Source organism: Mytilus californianus, unplaced genomic scaffold (genome assembly GCF_021869535.1).
Source record: "Mytilus californianus isolate M0D057914Y unplaced genomic scaffold, xbMytCali1.0.p SCAF_14, whole genome shotgun sequence".
NCBI lineage: Eukaryota > Metazoa > Mollusca > Bivalvia > Mytilida > Mytilidae > Mytilus > Mytilus californianus.
In genome coordinates this window covers 19,798,940-19,825,176 of record NW_026262626.1, presented here as the reverse complement: position 1 = coordinate 19,825,176, position 26,237 = coordinate 19,798,940, and the positions used below count along the sequence as shown (strand labels likewise).

Below are 26,237 nucleotides of genomic sequence, written 5' to 3'. Positions count from 1 at the left end.
ATGAAAATGAGTTCAAGGTCAAATGCACCCTGCCAGAATGACAAGTATACATCACAATCATTCTAATTGATTTTAGTTTCCAGGAAATCATCGTTAACCAATGAACCATTAAAATAAGGTCATGGTCAGATGAATCATGCAAGACAGAATGTTCACTTTACAATCATTCCATACACCAGTATAGTTGACTTATTGGTATCTAATAAATTGACAAAACCATGAAAATTAAATATTGACCAATGCACAATTAAAATGAGATCAAGGTCAGAAGAAACCTGCCAGAAAGACATGTACACCTTACAATCAGCCAATCCACAAAATAAGACCAATTTCTTATATACTATAATCGATAAAATTCATGTGACTTCATTCTTACAACCAAACAACTATCACAACGTTTTGTATGCGTAAAAGTAGTTTCACTAATCAATTCATTCTAGTTCATATTCTCAACCATATACACATATTGTTAAAAACAAAAATGCCATTATTCTACATATATCCGGTAGAAAAATCAGTTCATATGTGGATAAATTTCAAGGAATTGTAGACAATTTTAAACAGAAGACGACAACAACTCAACAAGACAGACATGATTAGGCGACAGAATAACCAATGGATGAAGTCCATTGTAATCACATGTAGATCAATACTTAATAATAATATATCACTAAAGCATAAAGATTGAGATAAGTCATGGAATAATCTACATAAAAAATGCATGATCAAAAAATAAATTTACTGAAGCCAAACCAGCAATTATAAGTAATAATATTAATTCAGGTACATAAATATGACTAAAAAGTTGCTATGCATGATTGTAAGTATATATATTTTGTATAAATTATGCAAAACTTTTAACCAAAAAAAAACCACATCAAAATATTTCCCTCACATGTTTATAATAAAATAAATAATAAAATGTTCATGAAACAGATCAAAAACTATTATACAAATGTGAGAATATATCTTAGGATGCTAATTATGCATGACTTTGCTTTTTAAACATGTTTACTCTTGGTGTTTCTTGAAAAAGAAAATAGGAAATTCTGTGAAACATTGCAATTTTACACCTAAAAGACAACATATGTACATCAAACATTAACATCAGACATTTATGTCCACTTCAGAATTGAATAAAGTTCAACAAAAGGAGTTTCTGCATAGTAAACATACAAGTGGTTTGTTTTTTATTGGAGAAATCACAAATCTCTATGTCCAAGAAGTATGTTGTAACAATGAACATCATTACTGACCTTATAAAAAGCTAATGAAATATCGCAAATTCATAACATATTGCATAATAGGCCAATAAAATCAAATAATTTTTCTTAAGACTTTGCATATCACACTCTATTCAATATGATACAAAAAATCTTTCCTCATGTTGGAAAAAGATAACGGCACAATCATAACAGAAATAAATTTCCTGAAAAAAATGTGTGATCCTTAACTGACTTGTGCTTATAAAACTTACAACTACAGTGCTGCATATTGTTGTTCAAACAATACAAAAGATAAGAATTCTACATGTGTGATATTCAGTACATTTTGTAGCTTAAAACCCTGAATTTGTACCCCAGAAAATAAAAGAATTACCATAGATTTTTGATGATGAAACATCAAAACATGATATGGAATTAAAAGAAATAAAATTAGATATAAGATAAATCAGTACTGAATATGAAAAAGGGTAAAAGTTGAAACTTTGAAAGGTGAAGTCTTGACAGACAAGTATTTGAGTAATAACAAATGATTTTTAATTCAACACTAACTGAACTGGCAAGTATACACGTTTTGGCTACATGATTCCAGTCACATGCTTCTATACTATAAACAATAAACAGCTAAGCAAAGATCCCATGATTCATCCTTATTGTCAAGAATAATTTGCAATATTTGTTCGGCATTTAATGATATGTTCACTAATTCCTACTATATCAATCAAAACAAACTCAAGTTAAGGTACAATATAATTATGTGAACAAATTACTTAAATCTGACAATTATAGTCCCATGATTCTGGAAAGGAGCAATCATCCTTAATGTGAAGAAGCTGCCAAATATAAATTCTAAGAAACAATTCTCATTATCTGTTATGTGAATTCCCTTAAAATTTATTACGTAGAAATATTTAATCATTAATTTAACCTTATTTATGGCATAGAAAATATGGTTTTATAATAATTCAAAAGATCAATTCATACCAGATATTCAATTATATATAATCAAATGATAGAAAAATCGAGAGAAATAAGTCTTGTTCTTCTATATAGGTTATTTGCAACCCTCATAAAAGGCCTTTCATATTTCATATGCATAACAAAACTATCAGATCTACAAAACAATAACATATTTACAGCAGTACATAACATAATACAATTTGTGAATGGCACTACATAGATAAAACCATAGTATTCCACAAAACTGGCAAAAATTAAATAAAAGAGGAGCAAACATCCTCAAGAGATATTTATAGCTTTATAGTATCTAGCTACATGTACTTTATTTATATAACATATAGTTAACAAATGTAATAAAGTCCTTGTTATTTTTCAAAGTTTTTGGAAAAAAGGTGCTTATGTTGATTGTATGAAAAACCTAAAAAGACTCATTTCCCGCCAACTTTTCAATGGCTTATATCTCAAAAACAAGCACACATACTCTTCATTTTTTTCTGCTTCTTTAGTTCCTTTATTTTTATACTATCAATTTACAACAATCTACAAAAAAGCATGTCATTTTGAAACAAAGTAGAGAAAATCCTAAAACAGGAAAACAAATCAAGTCAATGAAATAAACAGGGTAACACTAATTCATCAAAACGCAAAGAATCAAAGTGATTTTCAATGTTGGTTTAATTCATAATCATACAGAATGCCATTTACAGTAGGAATATTATTTTAACATCTTTCTTCAAAGACTCAAAAACATTAGTTTCTTAAATGACTGTAATACCCATAAAACTTTGATTTAATCTAGGATTGCTACAATGTATGTCTTGCTTAATTTCGCGACATAAGTTAATGTTGCCTGCTCAACAAAAACCTTGCAATAATTTCTGAATTCACAATTCTGTATTGAATTCACATAAAAGTATGATACAACCACAACCAATATACAGAAAAAGATATTTTTCAATTTGTTGTACCCAACAGCGTATTCATTTCTTTCAAGCGAAAATGAGAAAGTTCCTCTATTTCATTTGAATTTTCAAGTATAGCTTCCAATCTTCTAGCTAATTCCTGTGCTTTTTCTTTTTGGCCACTCCCTTTAAATACATTAATGAGTCCTTTCACAGCAAGAAGTTCATGAAAGTTTAATGGTGATTTTTTAACATCAAATGTAGCTTGAAGGATACCTTCTGGGGCAACTTTTAGGAACTTTTCCTTTGCCTCTTCAAATTTCTTGAGAGCAAGGAAACATTCTCCCATTCTAAGGTCAACGCCAGTTTGCCTATGACTATATTCAGAGGACAATTTTTCAAGTTGAACATTACACTGATGTAATCTTTCACTGATTTCTTTCTTCTTCTCTTCATTTTCATCGGAAATTAAATGTGCCATTGCTGTGTAACATCTCACAAGTCTTTTCAGACAAATCTTTCTGTGCTGTAAACTCTCATGACCAGATTTAATAACCCCAAAACTAAAATATGATGCAGTGGATTCTTGCAAGTCTTTGAATCTTGAAGCAGCATTGTCCAGATGTTGCACAGTTTTAAGACCAAGGTTTGCTCTGTCATCAAAAATCTGTTCCAATGTCCCACTCAGCTCTGTCAACATGACATATAAAATATCAGGAAGATCCAATTGTTTGCATTCTTCAGCTACTTTAACCCCAAATTCTTTAGCTAAAAACAATGCATGAGCAAAATCCCTTGCTGTTTTATAATCAACATGATCTCCAAGATAAAATACTCGTCTTCCAAATGTGTAAAAGACTTGGATAAAAAGTTCATACAAAAACAGCTCTCCTAGGTGATTGTCTGCAGGTATTGCAAGATGATTTTTACAAAGATGATCATATTCACCTTTTGTGAGTGTACATTCATTTGCCAAGTTGTGTCCAAGGAAACCTTGAAGAAGTTCAATATGTTCCTGACTTCTGTATGTATTAAGATTATAATCTAAAGCCATTTTCTTTAACAGTTCCATGTTAGCTGGGACAGAAATAACATTTTTCAGTTTTTCAAATACTATTTCAGCCTCACGTTTAGCAAACTTCTCCCATGTTTCATAATTTTCATCCCTAACACATGTTTTGGAAACAAGTTCTTCTATTTGGTCTTCGTCCATCCCTGTTATAGCGAAACAGGATTGTTTGGCAGCAGTAGAATGCTCACCAGCATTTTTCAGCATACCAAAAAAGTTGTATGTGTATCCAACCAAGTCATACACATAAGCTACAAGAATATTTAATTCAAAGTCTTTAGAAAGCTCTGGGATTTCATTTTTCAATGTTTCATAATGGCGAATAACTAAAATGGCATGGGGTAGGAGATCATGATTTCTTTTGTAATCTTTCTCATTGATATTGTCCTTATCTAAGAGCCACATTAACGCCTTGAGAACATTTTTAAGAAGACGAACCTTATCTTCTTCTGAAGTATACCAATCAATTGTCCTTGTAACTGCCAGATGAGTGCAAATATATCTATCATCGTCCTCACCTCTTAAATAGCCAAAGGAGAATTTTTGAATTGCTTCTATGAAGCTCTCTGGATTTAATGCTTGATCTTCACTCCCCTCTTTTGCTGGTAAGAACTGGAAAAATAGAATCGGAATATCCTCTAACGACAAAAACTGTAGAATAAGTACCATATCAAAAACTTCTTCAACTTCATCTTTCTTGAGAATATTCAAAAACTCTATTAACACTTCATAAAGTTTTCTGTTTGCTGAAGAAGATGTCAATATTCTGTCTATTAAAATTATAGACTTTCTACCTCTAAATGTTTTCAAAAAGCCTTTTGGTGTTAGCCTATGGGAAATCATTCTTGTTTTCACCCCATACATTGCCAAAGGCAGACAACTTAGGTATTTTGCTAATTCTTTATAATCTTCAACTTCTTCTGATGTTAAATCATCTTTTCTTTTCAGGAATTCAATTGCCTCATCTTCAGTGAAACCATTTACTGCAATATGGTTGGTTTCATCAAAGAAAGCTTGATTCCATGTTGTTGCGATTACTTTAACATTGAATTTCAAAAAGGAATTTTTAAACTTTTCAACTGCATGTTTTGTTTTATCTGTAACGTCATCAAATATAATCAAATGCTCTATGGATGGATCTTTCTCTTGTAATTCCCTTATGATTAATTCATTTATAAGGTCTAATGACTCCTCATTTGAAATGCTTTCATTTTGTTTGCTTTCCTTCTTCAGGCCAAGGCCATCTGCCATTTTTTTCAGCGAGTTAAGAAGAATTACCATATCTTGGCAGGATATCCTCCAACAAATTCCACTTTTGCAAGATTGTCTTTTCTTACAAGCATGTTTTAAAGCCAACTGTGACTTGCCAGAACCAAGTAAACCTTAAAAATCGAAGAAAAAACTTAAGATTTTGTTCAAAATTTGTTTCTTCAGTATTCTGTGTCTCTGGTTAAAGTGATAAATTTCTGTCAACATCATTTTATCTGATCATAGTTTATGTTAAAATGCATAAAACAATTATGTCCAAACATAATTCATGATGTTATTTCATTCAGAAAACTGTTCAAGAAAAAAATTGAGTCATGAACTTCAATGAATGTTAATGATTTGAACTGCTTTATAAACAAGTTTGATTGATTGGTGATAAACACCACTTTCAAAACTATTGGCTACTTTGTGGCAGTCAGTTTTTATTGGTTGAGGAAGCTTGAATGCCCGGCTAGAACACCACTTTACAACGGGGGCCAGGCCTCTACAATAACTTTTTTTTCAACTTGCCCAATAGGACAAGTACATACCAAGACTTACTTGTCCAAATGGAATTGTAACTTGTCCAAATGGAATTGTAACTTGTCCAAAAAAACCTTTATATTAACCTTTTTTGCATTTTAGGTTGACTCAAAGAACAAAATGAATTAAAACAGTAGAACAGAATTTGATTTATATCTCTTTATATCCTTTTCAAAAACATGAGTCAAGAACAACCGAATCTAGTCATGTCTAGTCACAGGACTTAGGTTCCAGTTTTCATCAATGCAAAAGTCTCATCAGACTCTGCACATAAGGCACAGTCTGTTAGACCTGTCAGTCTACACTCATTTGGTTTGTATCCTGGTCTTTTATGTTGATAAAATATTGATTATTATGTTTAATGCCTTACTACAATCAGCTTTGTTTTTAATATATTAAAATGTTTATTCAAACACAATCAAATACTGTTTGTCGAAATATGATCAAATATGATTTTCTGAATTCTATGGTCAATAATTTCTTCATTTTTATTTTTAAAATATTTTTGTTAAATAAAAATTATCCTATATTTATTATAAAGCAACAGAATAGTAGGGAAACAAGGTACTGGTATGTCTTGGGGTGCCAAACTGTCTATTAAACATGGGGCCGATTCTTTCCATGCCAGTGCCAAACAGTCTTGTTACCTTTTATACAAAGCGCATTGCTGATTCCGATTGGTAAGACTGGTTTCCGAGAATATGCCTTTTATATGTCATAAAGTATCTGACAAAGAACCAGTTTTAAATTATCGTTCGCAAGTAAACATGTCAAATTTATATTTGTTTTTATCTTTTCTTGTTTTTTGTTTATTACTTTGATCATCAAAGTTGGATATTATTTATTTTCTACAGAATGATTTTACTTGTCCCGTTGGACAAGCTTGATATGGCTTTTACTTGTCCGACCTTTTTTTCCTCTGGTACCAGACAATCGGACAAGCCTTATTGTCGAGCCCTGCGGGTTCCTTGAAAGTTTGAAGAATGTTCATTAATTTTGTTGATGATGAATTGAATGTGAATTATACAAGAATGATCATAAATAATTTGTAAAAAATTGTATCAGGATAATTTTTGGAGGAATGTTGATAATTTAAACAAAGTTTTTGAATGATTTTACATGAATCCAATATTGAAAAAAAGTATTTCTTTATTTTTAGAACTTGTATTCGATTCAAAGAGACAAATTGCCTTATCTTTAACATTCAAACAAGTGCATCCTGACCAATCTGTATGCAGAATTTTATGATAATATGCAACTTTTTTAATATGCACTTATTCCTAAATAATCATGCACACATTGTGCACCCATAAAACTGTTTTACACCACCACATATTGTGCCTGTAAATACATACTGTAAACCAACCAATTTTCGCAAGCCATTTATTTTTACCACTTTTGTGAATAGAAAAATAACATGAATTTAAATCGTCGTGACTATGTGAAACTTTGGTCTACCCTTATATCAATATATCAAGAAAATTAGAAAATCAGAAAAATAAATCGAATCAAAGTCGGCTAGGGAAGGCTTAACATGAAAATAAAGTATTCACGAAAATAAGTTAGTTTACAGTTTCTGGACCATGCGTTTTCTTTGTTTGTATGTCTGTTTTTATGAGGAGTCAGTAGTTACCCAATATTTTTGTTTCATTATATCTGTTTTCCTTTATATATTATGTTACACTTTATAAAAAGAAACATTTGATACTTGCATTAGGGATATTATAATTACCTGACAATGTGATGAATTTTGTGGTTGCCATTTTTTCCTCTAATTCTATCAGCTTACTTGTTTCCATGAAATGTTCAACTACCATATCTTCCTTTATATTACATGGCCCTGAAATGCAGAACAATATAAAAATAATGAGATGTGGTATGATTGTCAATGAGACAACTATCTACCAGTTTTAAATGAAGTAAATGTAATCAATTATCTGCAACCGTACCGCCTTCAACTATGACAAAAACCCATAGCATATAGTCCACTATAACAGGCCTTGACATGAAAAATTAATGTGAAACAATTCAAACAAGAAAACTAAAGACCTAATTTATAATAAAATAACTTACAAAAAAAAACACATACAACAGACATGAACCAACACCAACCACTGAACTACAGGTTCCTGACTTGGAACAGACTCACAAAGAATGTACATGGCGTGTTAAACATGTTTGTGAACGCTTAACCCTCCCCTAAGGCCTAACCTGGAACAGTGGTGTAACAGCACAATGTAAAATCAAACTGTAAAAATAAGTTGCAAAGCAAGTGGAATAACAATTTTGGCTTTGTTGACATATTTGTTAATAGTGTCCAGCTGATCATTTTTACTGTTTATAGTTTTTCTATCATAAATAGTTTTTCTGCCTAAACACACATAAGAAAGCATAAAAGTGTCATTCAAGGGCAATTACTCCTATAAGAAGTCAAATGACAATTTTGGTTGCGTTGACTTATGTGTTGATCTTGTTTAGTTGATCATTTTTGCTTATTGACAGTTTCTCTATCTCTTAAATAGTTTTAAAGATATTAGGCAAAAATGAAAAAAAACATTGATTCCATTTAAGGGGAATAATTCCAATAAGGAGTCATCTGACCATTTTAGTCATTTTTCTTATTTGTAGAACTTGTCTATTGAGCTTTCAATCTACCATGGTTAGTTGTGTTAAAAAATGGCAGGAACTCAAATTTCATTATTAAAATTTCAACAATGCTGAGTTGGATGAAATACTTTAATAGTCTTTTTTATTTTAGCATGCATAATATCTTTCTATGTTGTGATGTTACACTATTGTTTCAGAAAAAGGGTGAAGGTTTGGTACCATTAAAACGTTTAAACCTGCTGCATTTGTTTGCACCTGTCTTAGGTCAGGAATCTGATGTTCAGTAGTTGTCGTTTGTTGATGTTGTTCATAAGTGTTTCTCGTTTTTTATATAGATTAGACCGTTGGTTTTCCCGTTTGAATGGTTTTACACTAGTAATTTTTGGGGCCCTTTATAGCTTGCTGTTCGGTGTCAGCCAAGGCTCCGTGTTGAAGACCGTACTTTGACCTATAATGGTTTACTTTTATAAATTTTGACTTGGATGGAGAGTTGTCTCATTGGCACTCATACCACATCTTCTTATATCTATAATAAAAATTCGTAAGGGTTCCACGGAACCCAGTGTCTTGCCTACTTTTTCTGTTAATCGCAGGCTCAACAAAAATGAGGAAGTAAATCAATAAAAATATTCCTCTAAATACTATCTTTTGATTGTAAGAAGCTTCTGTCCAAGTTTGGTAAAAATCCAGGATAGTTTATGAATCTAATAAATGTTTAAAAACTTTAACTGCAGACTGAATGTAATGTTAACTGGAAGAAAACAAAATTTCCTTCTAGATACTAGCATTTGATCATAAACAAGCTTCTGTTAAAGTTTGGTACAAATCCAAAATACTATAAGAAAGTTATTAAAATTTTAAAAACTTTAACCACAGAGTGAATGTGTTGTTTCCTGGCAGAAAATCTAAGTCCATTTAAAAGTAAAATACGCAAAAAATGGATTTATTATTTTACAAAATTTCCTTCTAGATACTATCTTATGATCTTAAACAAGCTTCTGTCCAAGTTTGGTAGAAACCCAGGATAGTTTAAGAAAGTTATTAAAGTTTTAAAAACTTTAACCACAGAGTGAATGTAATATTTCCCGGCAGAAAAACTAAGTCCATTTATAAGTAAAATACGGAAAAAATGGAATTTTATTTTTACAAAATTTACTTCTGGATACTATCTTATGATCATAAACAAGCTTCTGTCCAAGTTTGGTAGAAATCCAGGATAGTTTAAGAAAGTTATTAAAATTTCAAAAACTTTAACCACAGAGTGAATATTTGTGGACGCCGCCGACGACAACGACGACGCCGACGGAATGTAGGATCGCTATGTCTCGCTTTTTCGACTAAAGTCGAAGGCTTGACAAAAATGCAGAAATTCACAAAAACAGCATCGGGATACTATTAATCTTTCTGGTCACTGTTTTGTACTATTTGAAAGGAAGAAAACATGTGGCACCAAAGAGTGGCTTGAACGGTATTGATAATAACATGTTTTGATTGATGAACATTAACTTGAGTAATTACTTTGAATTACTAACATTTATCTGGGTAATTATTTTGAATTACTAAAAATATTACTAGCAATTACTAATGTATGAATTAATATTACTAGGAATTCTTAAATTGATTACTCAAAATTACTGAAATGGAAATTTACTGGTAAACAATACAGTAGCAAGGGTGGATAATAAAGCATCCAAATTTAACGTGTTGTTGTCGCAACATTGTTAATGAAAAGCAACCAAAATTCACATAAAAATCACTAACATCATCAAATTGGTTATGTGAAGTTGAAAGTATATGCAAAGTAACATGTTGTATATATGAACAAGGGGAATTTTCTGCCGGGGCATACAATTAGTTGAAAATGAAATCAGTTTACTTTTCTGCCATCTATAAATTTGTATATGACAGTTATTCATATAACGTATTAATCTCGGGGGAACCACTTCCTATATACTAGATGAAAGAACATGCCGCTGGAATAGGTCACATTTTCCAGCTTAAAAATATGTGAACAGGTGAGAAAAACTATCAGAAATATATGATAAGGTCAATAAAGTTCCCATTACTTGCTATATGAAAAAAGCCCTGTAATTTTTCCACAGTCGAAAGTCATCTTTCTTGATGTTTCCGCTGGGTTTTAATACACAAATTTTCAATTTTTTGACACTTTGGTATTCATGGTATTCCACTATTCAAACATGTCACACGAAACCCAACCAATATGGGAAAAGGTTACATTTTTACCTACACAATATATGAAATTGTATACATTTTTAAAATCTAAATTATATGAAAAGGGTAGGGTAACAGAACCCAAGTGGCACCCCTATCAAATAAGTATTGAAGTGCTTTTTCAATATAACATACATATGATACATGATGGTTATTTTTCTTTACATATTTCAAAAGTGCATAATAAAATTGTCTTTGTGTCAAATTTTAAGGAAAAATTAATAAGAGATATTTCTCTATTGTATGCCCTTAAAATCTCCTAATAAATTTAATTTACTTATCTTTACTATTCATTCCTAATAATAACTACCCATGATTAACAATTTTGACAAATTCAATTACCTTTTATTAGTAAGTCAATGTAATTTTTTTAAGAGTGCAGTCTTTTTTGTGTGTGCTGTTTTTAAAGATATAAATGCAGATGATATAAATATTAATAAACTTCCAATTTACCATCTTTAGCTGTTGATAATGCCTCTTTATTTTTTTCCTTAAAGTTTTCTATCAAATCTACACATGGTTGCAAGTGCATTGCTGTAAGCATTTCAATCAATAGATCTGTTTTAATTGGAGACAAGACACCATATTTCTTCATCACACCAAAAAGATCCTTGCCATCCTCTGCTGTTTTTAAATCTTGACTTGGTATTTTTTCGTCCAAATAAAATTTGAGCTGTACTACATCCTCTGAAAAGTTTTATACTTTATGGATAAGTAATTGACGAATGTACAATTATAATTGGTTAACAAAAATCAGTCTATTATATGTCACCAAAAAAACTTACATACATGATTTTTTTTATTAGTTGTTATTGGCTTTGAACTAGCTATCAGTAACTGCGAGTACTCTCAGATCTGTACTTAGTGTCTTTTTGTTGTGGGGATGTAAAAGTACCCTGCAACGTCCACTCTGTGTTTTTGTTAGATGTATTGCTGCTTTGTATCCATCTGATGAGTTAAGCCCTTTTCAACTGATTTTTATAGTTTGTTTTTATGTTGTACTGTTACACCACTGTCCCAAATTAGGGGAGGGTTGGCGCCTCCAAACTTGTTTAACCCCGCCACATTCTGTAAGTGCCTGTCCCAAGTCAGGAGTCTGCAATTCAGTGGTTGTTGTTTGTTGCTGTATATCATATTTGTTTTTTGTTCTTTATTTTGTACATGAATCAAGTCGTTAGTTTTATTGTTTGAATTGTTTTACATTTGTCATTTTGGAGCCTTTTATAGCTGACTATGCAGTATGGGTTTTACTCATTGTTGAAGGCCGTACAGTGACCTGTAGTTGTTAATTTCTGTGTCATTTGGTCTTTTGTGGAGAGTTGTCTCATTGGCAATCATAACACATCTATATGTACAAGCTGATCAATACTTCATAAAACTGTATTAAAAAGAGCTTGCAGTAACAACTATGGAATGTGAAAATCATCAAAACTCAAACCACTTTCTTAAACTAGAGGCTCCAAGGACCCTGTGTAGCTTACCTGATATTTTTATTTACAATTGATGCATGATATAATGCAACCATCATACTTTTGCTTTAGTTTCAGAGATATAAGCCAAAAACTGCATTTTACCCCTATGTTCTATTTTTGGCCATGTCAGCCATGTTGGTTGACAGTTGGGGTCATCGGACACATTTTTCAAACTAGATACCCAAGTGATGATTGCTGCAAAGCTTGGTTAAATTTGGCATATTAGATTCAGAGGACAAGATTTTTGTAAAAGATTACCAAAATTTACGAAAAATTGATTAAAATTGACTATAAAGGGCAATAACTCCTTATGGGGTTAACTGACAATTTTGGTCATGTTGACTTATTTGTAGATATTACTTTGCTGAACATTATTGCTGTTTAAAGTTTATCTCTTTGTATAATAATATTCAAAATAAAAACCAAAAACTGCAATATTTCCTTAAAATTACCAATTCAGGGGCAGCAACCCAACAACGGGTTGTCCGATTCGTCTGAGAGTTTCATGATATATAGATCTTGACCTGATAGACAATTTTTACACCATGTCAGATTTGCTCTAAATGCTTTGGTTTCAGAGATATAAGCCAAAATCTACATTTTACCCCTATGTTCAATTTTTAGCCATGGCGGCCATCTTGATTGGTTGGCTGGGTCATCGGACACATTTTTTAAACTATAGATACCCCAATGATGATTGTACACAAGTTTGGTTTCATTTGGCCCAGTAGTTTCAGAGGAGAAGACTTTTGTTAAAGTTAACGGACGACGACAACGGACGAAAGACGACAGACGCCAAGTGATGAGAAAGCTCACTTGGCCCTTTGGGCCAGGTAAGCTAAAAAGGGTTCAATTTTGAAGTGAATGGCTCAAGGCAAAAGAGGAGGTATGATATGAGCCATTATTAAGCCCCTGAAATTGTAAAAATCAATTAACTTTTTCAAGATTTTCAAATTTTGTTTATTTTATAGATTCAAATAAACAGGTTAATGTAATCTGGACACTTTATTGCAAAACAGTGGCATGTGATGTCACTATGACATAAACATGTTGAAGTTTATGTACTTGACCTTAAATGGTCTTTTCCCAAAATTTGTTTTTGGTCAAAATAAATATGATCAACAGCTTTAACCAAAAAGATATTGTACATACATTCTAAACATCTTTGTAAAATACATTTTGTATCAAATTATATCTTTTGGTAAAGCTGTTGCTAATATCTAAAATAGTGACAATGTCTCAAAATGAAGCTATTTTGGCAATTTTTGCTGTTTTGGGTGTTATGGGGTAAAATAATTTACCCTGTATCGTAGGAAAAAAACCAAGGTGTCCGAACATCTGACAAAAATTCCTAAACCTGACCTAAGTACATCCTTAAGAAGGCATTTAATCAGAAGCAAATAAAATGGCTCCATAGAAAAACATGCAAGAGGTTACTCTTAGGCATATAAGAATAGTGTCAATTATGACTGTTAAAAGTCCAATTATTCTGGAATGACATATCAGAAAATTTTCAAAATCAAAGAGGACATTCACCAATCCCAACAATTACAGTGTTAACTTTGTAGTAATTCGATCCAAGCATACTATATATGCATGACATTTAAAAACTACTGTTTATTTATCTCACGGTCAAAGTCCCATAACTCTGGAATGACAAATTGAAATATTTTAAATCTAACAATGTGTTATGTTCATCAATTCCAACAATTATGTATCAATCCAAGCAAACTTAAGTTATGATACAACATGTGAAAGATTTACTTAAATATGACAATTAAAATCCTGCAACTCTGGAACAGAAAAACAGAAAATTTTAAAAATCAAAAGGGTGTTTTCTTTTATCAATCCACACAATAATGAAAAGTTTTGAGGAGATCAAACCAGGAGTTAGCAAGTGAAAAATTGCCTTAATTCAAACCGTTAATGCTCCGTAACTTAGGAACGATAAAGCAAACAATTTTTAAAATCAACAGGGAGCTTTCTTCTGTGAATCCTAATATTGTGTTAAATAACATGAGAGTTAGTTAAAACAAATTTGAGGTATCCTACAAAGTGTTGACCAATGGATGGACAGACATTGGTATACCATAATATTTCAAGTCTTTGACGGGTGTGTAATAAAAAATATAAATACTGATGTCCAGCAGACTAATGTCTTATGAACAGTTGATGGTTTTATAATACTTTTTGATTTTCAAATTCAAGGGGCCAAAAAAGTGGCATTTTCATACCTTTTCCTTTGTTTTTAGTGTGGGACATTTTGAACATTGCTTGTTTTTAAAGATTAAAGTTCTATATTTCTTGAAGAATAAAAGTGAAAATTGTTACGACAAAAGTAAACATATCCTTAGACTTAGTCTTCGTTGAATGGCTACATTTTGCCAACAATAGATGTCGTTTTAGGTAAAAGATGTTGTTTTTAGTAAAAAAAAAAGTTACTGTTCACTAATTATACCCTCTTTAAGTTTTTGGTAAAGAGGAAATTGAAGAGCAAAGGAATGAAAATGCATCACACTGTATAGCATGCTCACATGAATCTTGATACCAAATTGCAGGGGTTTTTGAGTTGTAGTTCTTGCAAAAATGAGACAAAATATTCATAAATAGTCAGTATTTGTAGAAATATACAGTCAAGTTGATATTAGTGATGGATATGAAAACACATTATACAAAATAACATTCTCACACAAAGCTTGTTACCAAAATCAGGATGCCAAAATTGTTGGTTCCTGAGAAAAATTTGTGACATGCCCATTTAGAATCTAAATAATTCCTTCCTTTCATGCTCTATACTCATTTTAACATGGGTAGGCATTATATTTGTCGATATTTTACACTGAGCGTTAATTATAAAAAAAGTAATAAAATGATGTAGTTTTCTGTGTTATTACCTTTCAGCAATTTGTCACTGATCTTTGATAGAAGAAGTTGGAAATCCATTTCAGATTGAGATATCTCTAATAACTGAAAATACATAATTATGCAGTTGTTATGATTACCAAATGTATAATATAAAATAAACTGTTGACACAGAGATATGTCTCACCTTTTTGTAATTTTGATAGTATAATGCAAATATTGAATCCAAATGGCAATATTTAAACATGTAAACTATGCAAAACAATCGAAGTCAATGAACCATGATTTATTGGGCAGGACCAAATAACCCAATGAGAAATGCCAATGCTTATAAAACTGCATATCAAATATCATTGACTTATAAGTGGTTCCCGTTACAATAAGCTAAACACAAACTTTAATTTGTAAACAATGCAATAGTTTCAAAGTTACTAAACCATGCTGAGGGTGGGGTGGGGCTATATAATCAGCATGGAAAAGAGACTTACAAATGCTTATGTAACAATTAACTGCATACTAGTAATATAAGTGGTTCCTCTTAAAACTGATCTAATCACAAACTTAACATGTAAACTATGCAAAACATTCAAAGTCAATAAATCATGACTGATGAGGGGGCTGAGCCAAATATTTTCCATGGAAATAAGATGTGCCAATGCGAATAGTTCTATATACTAAATATTATTGACCTACCACTAGTGATTACCCTTAAACTGACCTAATCACAAACTAATACATGGAAAGAAAGCAAAAGTTTCAAAGTCAATAGACCATGACTGAGGGGGTGTGGCCAAATAATCTCCATGGAAATAAGATGTGCCAATGCTAATACAACTGCATACCAAATATCATTGACCTACCACTAGTTGTTCCCCATAAACTGACCTAATCACAAACCGATACATTGTTGACAACGCTACCACCTCCGTTGCAAACAGCATACCTAGGTCTTGCTTTTTGACTCCATCAAGGCAAGACAACAAAAATAAAAACGGAGAATGTGTCCCCATGGACACAGATGATGCCCCCGCTTGCATACAACATTATAAAGGGACATAACTCAAGAACAATAAAAGTGACGCTACCCAAATTTGTACTTGATCTTAGTTTTGTCGTACTAAGTATTGTGTACAGGTTTCATAATGTTTGGTTGGGGCAAACTTAAGTTACAGAACGGAAACTAAAAATTTTGCAATTTTTCGATTTATAAAGGGGCATAACTCAATAATGGTTAATGTGACACTACCCAAATTCAACTTGATCTGTGTTTTATCAGTGGAAGGCAAAATAAAACATTGCATTGTATAAAGCATTGATTGTAGTTGATTCAACTATAATCATGGACAAAGGAAAGATAACTCCAATTTTAAAAATTACTTGACCAATGACATCATTGATATTTTTAGAAAAAAAAATAAAATTTAGCAATTTTTCCATTTGAAAAGGGGCATAACTCTAGAACAGTAAAAGTGACGCCACCAAAATTCAAACTGGAACTGTGTATTGTGGTAATAAGCATTGTGTATTAGTTTCATAACATTTGGTTGAGGCAAACTTAAGTTAGAGAACGGAAATGAAAATTTTTGCAATTTTTCCATTTATAAAGGGGCATAACTCATGTTATTCTAGAACGGTTAAAGTGACGCCACCAAAATTCAAACTTGATCTGTGTTTTATGGTAATAAGCATTGTGTATGAGTTTGATAACATTTGATTGAGGCAAACTTAAGTTAGAGAACGACAACCAATTTTGGGACGTACATACGTACGGACAGAAGGACAAGGGTAAAACTTAATGCCCCCTCCACTGGGCACAGCTTGATACGACCGCAGAGGTCGAACCCTGAACAGTTGGGGCAAGTATGGACACAACATTCAAGCTTGATACAGCTCTGAATTTGGATTGTTATTAAATATTTGACACAGCATAGGTTTCTGACACAGAATGAATGTGGTCTAAGAACTTAAAAATTTTTAATTTACCTATTATGGTCCAATATCCAAAATCTAAATATATATACGGTTAGATTCAGCATATCAAAGAATCCCAAGAATTCAATTTTTGTTAAAATCAAACTAAGTTTAATTTTGGACCCTTTGGACCTTAATGAAGACCAATTTGAAAACGGGACCAAAAATTAAGAATCTAAATACACGATTAGATTCAGCATATCAAAGAACCCCAATATTTCAATTTTTGATGAAATCAAACCATATCATTATTATTTGCTTTTATATATAAATCAAAAATAACCAACTTAAAATGGAAAATTTTAAAGAAAACCAAAATTTTGCGGTCGTATAATAATTTGTCGGCACTGATTTTTGAACTCTTCAAGTACATTGCTAATACTTACCTAAGATTTAAGTTTCATAAAATTCTGGCAAGAATTGTACATATGTGAGTGCTAACGATGCAATTTTCCATAAAATTAATGTTTCCAAGGGGCATAACTCTTTTAAAAATAATTGATCAGCACTGATTTTCCTAATCGTCTAAGACATTGCTAATATAAACCTATGATCATGATGATATAAGTTTCATAAAAATCTGGGAAGAATTGTACAATTGAGAGTGCTAACAATGCAATTTTCAATATAATTAATGTTTCCAAGGGGCATAACTCTTTTAAAAATAATTGATTGGCACTGATTTTCTAACTTGCCCAAGACATTGCTGATATAAAACTATGATATAAGTTTCATAAAAATCTGGCAAGAATTGTACATGTAATCGCTAACAAGACCGGACTGCAGGACGAACAGACAGATGGACGCCCGGTATTTCTATGTCCCCCGTAACGCGTTGCATGGGGGACAAAAATTGATACTGTATAATGAAATATTTTGGTGGCTGTAAAAATTCATTCAACTTCAATCGCTACACATATTCATGTGCCTGTCAGTTATATATATATATATAGATAAAAGAAGATGTGATATGTGTGCCAATGAGACAACTCTTCATCCAAGTCACAATTTGAAAAAGAAAACCATTATAGGTCAAAGTAAGGTCTTCAACATGGAGCCTTGGCTCACACCGAACAGCAAGCTATAAATGGCCCCAAAAATGACTAGTGTAAAACCATTCAAACAGGAAAACCAATGGTTTAATTTATATAAAAAACGAGAAAGGAGAAACACTTATGAACCACATCAACAAACGACAACCACTGAACATCAGGTTTTTGACTTAGGACAGGTACAAACAAATGCAGTGGGTTTAAAGGTTTTAATAGGTGCCAACCTTCACCCTAACCTGAAACAACAGTGTAACATCACAACATAGAAAGACACACTATAAAATATCAATTGCAATGGCTTAACTCAATCAAAAGACATATTAACAATAACGTTAGAGTGCGAAAACTAATGTGTCTTCGGACGACGACGACACCGGACGACGACGACGCCGCCAACCTCATACCAATATACAATTTTTTTTGCGGTCGTATAAAGACAAGTGAACATACACTGAAGGAATAAATTTGATATGAATGTTTTTGGTTTAGCAAATTTGAAGTTGATGGCAGATCTTTGATAGTCTCTGTTAATCACAAATTTTCAGGACTTGAGACGATTTAGAGCTTGATTTTGATTGATATTTGTCTGTTGTTATCATGGTTATAAAAGAGCAAATATTTACCTCTGTCTTCAAGATCTTTGTGTTGCTGCCTCATATTGACATATATTTTTTTTTTACCTCTCACACCTCTGTATTAAGGATGTTTGCTGCTCTTTATTTTTACTTTTATGACATTATAATATTCAGAATCCTTTAGTTTTATCCATGTAGTCCCATACAAAAATTTGCCCGCTTACTCGTACTTTTCTTTTCAAAATTTAATTCTATATAGTTTTAAAAGCCAATTTTGAAAATCTTATAAAATCCTTGTTATTTTTTATAGCTTTTGAAAGAACAAAGGTACCAGTGCTAAATGTATGAATAGTCTAGAGAGAATCATTTCCCGCCAAATTTTCAATTGCTTATATCTCAAAAACAAGGACATAGACCTTTCAATTTTTTTCAGCTTTTTAAGTTCAGTTATTTATATACTATCAATTCATTACAAACTTTTAAAAAGTTTGTTATTTTTAAACAGAGAAGCAAACATCCTTAAATGAATATCAAGTGATTTGTAATTTAAATAATGTTGTGTTTTATTAAAATCAAGATCTAGAACTGTCAGTTTTATTAAACAATAAAAATATACATACAATAACTTTTACGAAAGTTGAAGAATTCTGTGTTTATTTATTTTTTTTTCTGTTATTTTATACATGTATTTTGATTAAATTTTTGATTGTTTTGATTTATTTCAAGCTGTTGGTTTTTCTGGTTTGAATCGTTTCATATTCTGTTACATTGGGGCCTTAAGTAGCCATCTACAAAGTATGGGTTTTGCTCATTGTTGAAGGCCATAGGGTGACATATAGTAGTTAACATCCACATTATTTGAACTCTGGTGGATAGATGTCTCATTGGCAATCATACCACATCTCCTTATTTTTATGTACTTCACTGTGAGTACTAACTCATTTCTGTGATGTTAAAAAAATTCTATTCCATTTACATTATTTTATTGATAAACACTAGTAAGCTAAATCTGATTTAGAAAAGGAAGTCAGCCTAATGCCATTATGAAAACTAGAACTTACAGTTACTTGCCAACATTTAATTTTTTTCTGTCAATTCTTGCAGGTTACCCTCTTGTTCATTTTAATATACTAAAAACAGGATAACTTGTCAAGTTGTGTCATGTGAGCTGCATACATATAACTTGAACTTTTGCATCATGTTGTTAATCTGAAATATGAATAAATAATAAGCATTGTGTATAAGTTTCATAACATTTGGTTGAGGCAAACTTAAGTTAGAGAACGGAAACTAAAAATTTTACAATTTTTCCATTTATAAAGGGGCATAACTCTAGAACGGTTAAAGTGACGCCACCAAAATTCAAACTTGATCTGTGTTTTGTGGTAATAAGCATTGTGTATAAGTTTCATAACATTTGGTTGAGACAAACTCAAGTTAGAGAACGGAAACCAATTTTGGGACGTACGTACGTACGTACAGACGGACAAGGGTAAAACTTAAAGCCCACACCGCTACGGCGGGGGCATAAAAACAAAATTATTAAATTGGCTTGGTAGAAATCATGCTTTATCCTACACTCCAATATTGGCTAAGTACTGTATTTCAGGTTATAAGAAGATGTAGTACTAAAATTTACCCTGTATTCTTAATTACAATAGAAGAACAGAGTTCCAATGTCCTCTGTCATGTCTGTATTGCACATATTTTATCTGTCCAAGGGCAATAACTAAGAATTTCTTTTGTTTTGTTCCTTAAAACTTTTTCTATATATCATAAAGATATGTAGGTGAAAGCCCTAACAATGCAATCTGCCATATAATTAATATTTCCCAGGGGGTATAACTCTTTCTTGGCAATATTTAAAAGATAGTTGATAGGCATTGATTTTTGAACTTGTTGGAATTTCTGATATAAACCTTTGATATAAGTTTGATAAAAATCTGGCAACCAGTATACAGGTGAAAGGGCTCAAAATGCAACTTTCCATATAATTAATATGTTCAAGGGTCATAACTCTTTCAAAAATAGTTGATTGGCACTGATTTTTGAATTTTCCGAGACATTGCTGGTATAAACCTTTGATATAAGTCTGAAAAAAATCTGGCAAGAATTGTACACTTGAAAGCGCTCACAATGTGATTTTCTATATAATTAATATTTTCAAGGTAAATCAAGAACTCTTTTAAAAATAGTTGATTGGCACGTCCCTGTTGTCCACTGATTTTCGAACGTGTCCGAGACATTGCTGATATAAACATCTGATATAAGTTTGAAAAAAAAAATCTGGTAAAGAGTGCTTTCAATTTTCCATATAATTAATAGTTCTAAGGAGCATTCCACTTCTAAAAATAATTGATCAGCACTGATTTACAAACTTGGTTGAGACATTGCTGATATAAGCCTCTGATATAAGTTTGATAAAAATCTTGCAAGAATTTTACATGTGAGAGCACTTACAAGATCGGACAGATAGACACAACAAGTGACTGACGGATGCCTGGTATTTCTATGTCCCCCCTCAACGCCTTGCATGGGGGACAAAAACGTAAAAATACTGATTATATACAGTATTCCATCCAATATTTCCTGTGGAAACATCATACACAACAAAGAAACAAATAAAAAGTTTAAGATGGACTCTCTTACTGAAGTTTACATAATAATACAAAATATAAAGTTGTATACATTGTATCTTGAGTGTTCAGGTACTTTACTATTATCTAAAGTATACTTGAAAGTTGCATTGATAATTAAAAAACAATAAAGATCAAGAAACTTTGCAAAATATATACAAATTTCTTCATGGTTTCAATTCCTAAATAAAAAAATTATAAATACATGAAATAGAGATGTGCTGTCCCAACTCCCGACTCGATCTATATGTCCAGAGTAATACACAATGGGTCATTAACATATCATATAAACAAAGAACTATTTAAATCTGGTATAATTTTGAATTCTGGAAAATTGATAAGAAATGTATGATGAAAACAAACCCAACTAAATAGGGTCAGCCATGCACGCATGGCAAAGGGGGGTTAGTTAGATCATACTAAAATATCAGTGAAAGTAAACTGAACCTTAGCCATGCCTGCATGCCTAAACCTATTTAGTTGGGTTATTTTTCATCATACATTTCTAATTAATTTTGCAGAATTCAAAATTATTCCATATTCAAATAATTCCTTGTTTATACATGATTTATAGCAATAACTTTTTTTCATTTACTTGAATATTATTTTACTTATATTGATTGGTGTGGTATGTCAATAAAATCATTTGAAGAATTATCATGGAAACAAACCAGAAGAGGGATTTTCCATGTGAGGGTTGATATGGTTCTCCCATTGAATTTGCATGGGAAGGCCATATTGGCCCCCAGGTTTCTATAAAAATAAGGAGATGAGGTATTATTGCCTATGAAACAACTATCCACCAAGATTCAAATGAAGTGGATGTAAGCAATTATAATAGTCAACAGTATGCCCTTCAACAATGAGAAAAACCCATATCGTATACAGGTATAGTCGGCTATAAAAGGCCCCGACATGAAAAATATGAAACAATGCAATTGAGAAAACTAACGGGCTAATTTATAACATACAGTTTATGAAAAACAAGTATGACGGACATGAACCAACGACAACCACTGAATTAAAGGCTCCTGACATGGGATAGGCACATAAAGAATGTGGTGGGGTTAAACATGTTTGTTTAGGCAAATCTGAGTTTATTACACATGATACATATATATATGCAAAACTCATTATTTTTGTAACAAATATGTGATAAATTTAATTACATTATGCAGTTCATCATTTTCATGACTTTACTTTTAAGAACTTGAAAAAAAAAATTCCAACTTAGCCTCAGGGACTATTTGTGACAGGTTTACCTCCTTTTTAAAGAAAATACAAAATCATTAACAGTCAAATTTCAAATGTCTGAGGAAAAAAAATACAGGTTTTCATTTTTTATGCCTTTACAGAATGCCATATATAAAGATCTATTGATGTGTTGAAAGTGAAAGTAGGGCTATATAATATTCCCAACAGGTACTTGTGATCACCTGTATATATCAATTTCATACATGTATTTCATTTCTCTAATTTATAATTGTAGATGGTCTGCTTTTAACAGTCAGGGGTACTACTTGTACAAGTTATTTATATTAATTTGAAAAAGTAAATAATAATATACTTATATAAGTAAATTTGTTATATTCATATTTTCTTATAAGGTTTGAATAATCTCCCCTTAATTTTCTCAAAAAATTTACTTGTATAAGTATTTTTTTTTTACAATCCCTAAAATTCACAAGTTTTGCTATGTAAAAAAATGCCTTAAACAATTTTTCTCTGGTAATTATGAGCTCATAATTTTTGAATAAAGCTCAATGTTTCATCTCATTAATTCAACAAAGAAACTATCTGAGCAAAGATCTTAAGTAATTGCACAAGGCCTTCAAAAATTGCCCCTTGGAGGCTTGTAAATGAGCAGTGTTTTGAATAAATTAGACACATGAGATTTTCATTGTCCATGAAATTACACATAAATGATTAGTAAAGACTTCTGCAAAAGGACAGACAATTAAAAACTCCATTAGAGCAAAGAAGTCCTGAGAAATTCAAGAAAAGAAGATAGTACGACTTTTTTATTTGTATAAGTAAAAAAATCGGAATGTCTAAGGGACATAACTAAGCTATTAAAATAATTTACCTACCGGTATTCAAGTAAATAATGAACACTTGTATAAGTATCTTACAAATTTACTTATATAAGTATATTAATATTTACTTCTTCAAGTAAATAAAAAGAACTTGTACAAGTAGTATATACCCTGACTATTTAAAATGTGTTTTTGTACAAGAATGTATTTAGAATGTAAAACGTGTGCCTTATGTGTCTGACAGCCAAGCTAATAGTCTGTTTGTGTTAGCTAGTTCACATTGTTGAATTGTTGTAATTATAAATGCCACCATGTGTTGAAGAACTGCAGTATTTTATTACCACACCACATATACTTAAATAAAATTTTCATTTTATTAAATTGAAATATATTATAAAGTTCTTCATTAATTAGGATTTGACTGAAATAGCTGTTTTCAAACTGAAATTTTCTCTTGAGTACAGACAAACCTGTGCAACTTGAGAAAACTTAAAAGTCTGGCACCAATTTGATTTGTAAAAGTTACATGCATTTTGTGCTTCAGATTATAAAAACTTTAGTTTACTGGATTTTGGTGCTAAGGGTGAGGATTTTTTCCAGATTGATCACTTATTTTTATCTGTTACTATGCATGAGTGCTTATTTCATTTCCTCGTCCTTGCCACACAGAAAATTAATTTTCATTTTTGTATACATTTGTTTCCAGCATTTTTTTTTTGCAGAATATTCATTTACATCTTGTCTTGTGCAAAAAATCCTGCTGCAAACCAAAATCGGATTTGTTCACTCCCAGAACATGTTCGCAGCCTACACGTTCACTCCCCACACGTTTTTAAGATGTATATATCCAAATATTTATATTTTTATGAATAAAAACTCGTGAATTTTCTAAATGAAATGATGTTTTTGTGATTAGATGATTAATTCTTAAAAGTTAATTATTTATGATAACTGTTATTTTTAATTGGTATTTACAAAGCTAATTTGGTATAATTGTTATGTGTTTGAAAATCATGGTTGTTGTTATAATTATAGCTTTGGTGTAGTTACCCTAAATATTTGATTGCTCTTTTTCAGTTGCTGTTGTGGCAATGTCATTGTGGGGGGGGGGGGTTAGGACCTTTATCGGGACTCCGGGATCGGGTGTTTTTAAGCTCGGGATTTCGGGATTGATCCTTTCGGGATCCGGGAATTCTTTTTTCGAATTTCGGGATGTCGGATTTAATTTTTATTAAATTCGGGACCTCAGGATTCCATGTTTTTAAGCCCGCCCATTGTGACGTCAGTTTAACATGTTTAACAGCCGTTTGATATCTTCCACCTTTATTTTACAAATATTAGATGAGTGAACTTGTCCTTTGATCATCTTGACAATATCTATTATTCATTTCGTCAAAATAATTCACAAAACACTAAAGGAAACCTGTTTATTTTTTAGAAAGTCATTTTATTTTAAAACAATAAAAAAACTTATTTAATATTATCTTTATTTTATAGCAATATCCACCACTCATTTCACAAAACATCTTACGAGAAAAATTCTCTTATGTCATGAACAGTTCTGTATAACATGTATAACTTATGATCAATTTTAGTCATAACATTTTAGTGTGCAAATTTTGAACAATTTCAGTCTGCTTTCTTGGGAGATACAATTCGTTTTAAATTTGATGTCGAAAAAACCTTTGAAATCCGCTTTTTTGTCATATCAGTGACAAAAACCCTATTTCGCATTAATTAGACAATTGTCTGTTGTATCATGTATAATTACATTTGTCATTCTTCTTTTATGATGATGTATATACATGATATAAGATACACTAACTGAAACAAAACCTTTAAAAAGAGTGCGAACGTATATGGTGCAAACATGTTGGGTGCAAACGTGAAAGGGGAATGAACATGATTTTGGGCGAACATACCTGGATTTCTGCAAACCAACGGTTCCCCCCCCCCCCCCCCCCCCCCCCCCCCCCCCCCCCCCCCCTTTTCAAACATGAGTAGATAAAGTCACCTAAACAAGGTAAGACAAGCAAATTACTGTTAAGTATGTTATATGTGGTATAAAAATTCATTGCAAACATCGAAAAAAAAATAGCCTATGAAATCCTGCATGGTATGTGTTGAAAGTGAAAGTAGGACAATTCCTAACCGGTAGGTATACTGATGTGGTGAGATGTGGTTTTTGTCATCTTTCTTTGCAATAAGTCTTTAAAAGTTAACTTCGATATTTCAGTGAAGTAAAATTCTATACGCATAGGTCGAAGTTACTTGCAGCTATGTTGTGTTAGAAAAATCCAAGGATTTAGACTTTTTCGACATTTCTTGAAGTCCTTATCATTTGGGGGAGAGTCTAAAACGAGGAAGTGGGAAAACGCGGAAGTGCAAAATTGGTATACTATAAGTGATTTCTCGGGAACTGCTTAAGATAAATCAACAATTGAAACAGATTTTGAAAGCTTATATGATATTCTATAAGTTAAAATAAAAAAATTAAGATTTTGATATTCATTATTACCAAAAAGTTGACCGGAAGCCTTGTTAAGCGTGACTCTGGCAATCATCCTATTTCGAATCTTTAAACTTAAATTCACGAAAAAATATACCACCCGGTCAAAATCTTAAAAATTAGTTCTAAAGACAATTTAATAACAAAATAAATGGTATACAAATAATTAGCAATACATTAAGTAAAAAAGGCAAAATCTTGACCAGAAGCCTCCCTTGTATATAAAAATGAAGAAGTCAAAATTTTCAACTTTGAACTACGATTCACGAAAAAATATAGAGCCCGGTCAAAATCTGAACATATTTTGTAAAGACAATTTAATAACAAATAATATGGTATA

At 31.6% G+C, this 26,237-nt stretch overlaps 1 protein-coding gene across 1 annotated transcript; it reads right to left on the bottom strand.

Moving 5' to 3' along the window:
- Positions 1–727: 727 nt before the first annotated feature.
- On the bottom strand, positions 728–25,726 carry LOC127724347 (uncharacterized). Its single transcript, XM_052231286.1, has 6 exons — positions 25,541–25,726; positions 19,778–19,925; positions 15,151–15,223; positions 11,238–11,471; positions 7,678–7,785; positions 728–5,536 (listed from the first exon to the last, which is right to left on the bottom strand). The coding sequence occupies exons 3-6, from the start codon at positions 15,197–15,199 to the stop codon at positions 3,138–3,140; spliced, it is 2,790 nt and encodes a 929-aa protein (XP_052087246.1). The 5' UTR covers positions 15,200–15,223; positions 19,778–19,925; positions 25,541–25,726; the 3' UTR covers positions 728–3,137.
- Between the last annotated feature and the right edge of the window lie 511 nt (positions 25,727–26,237).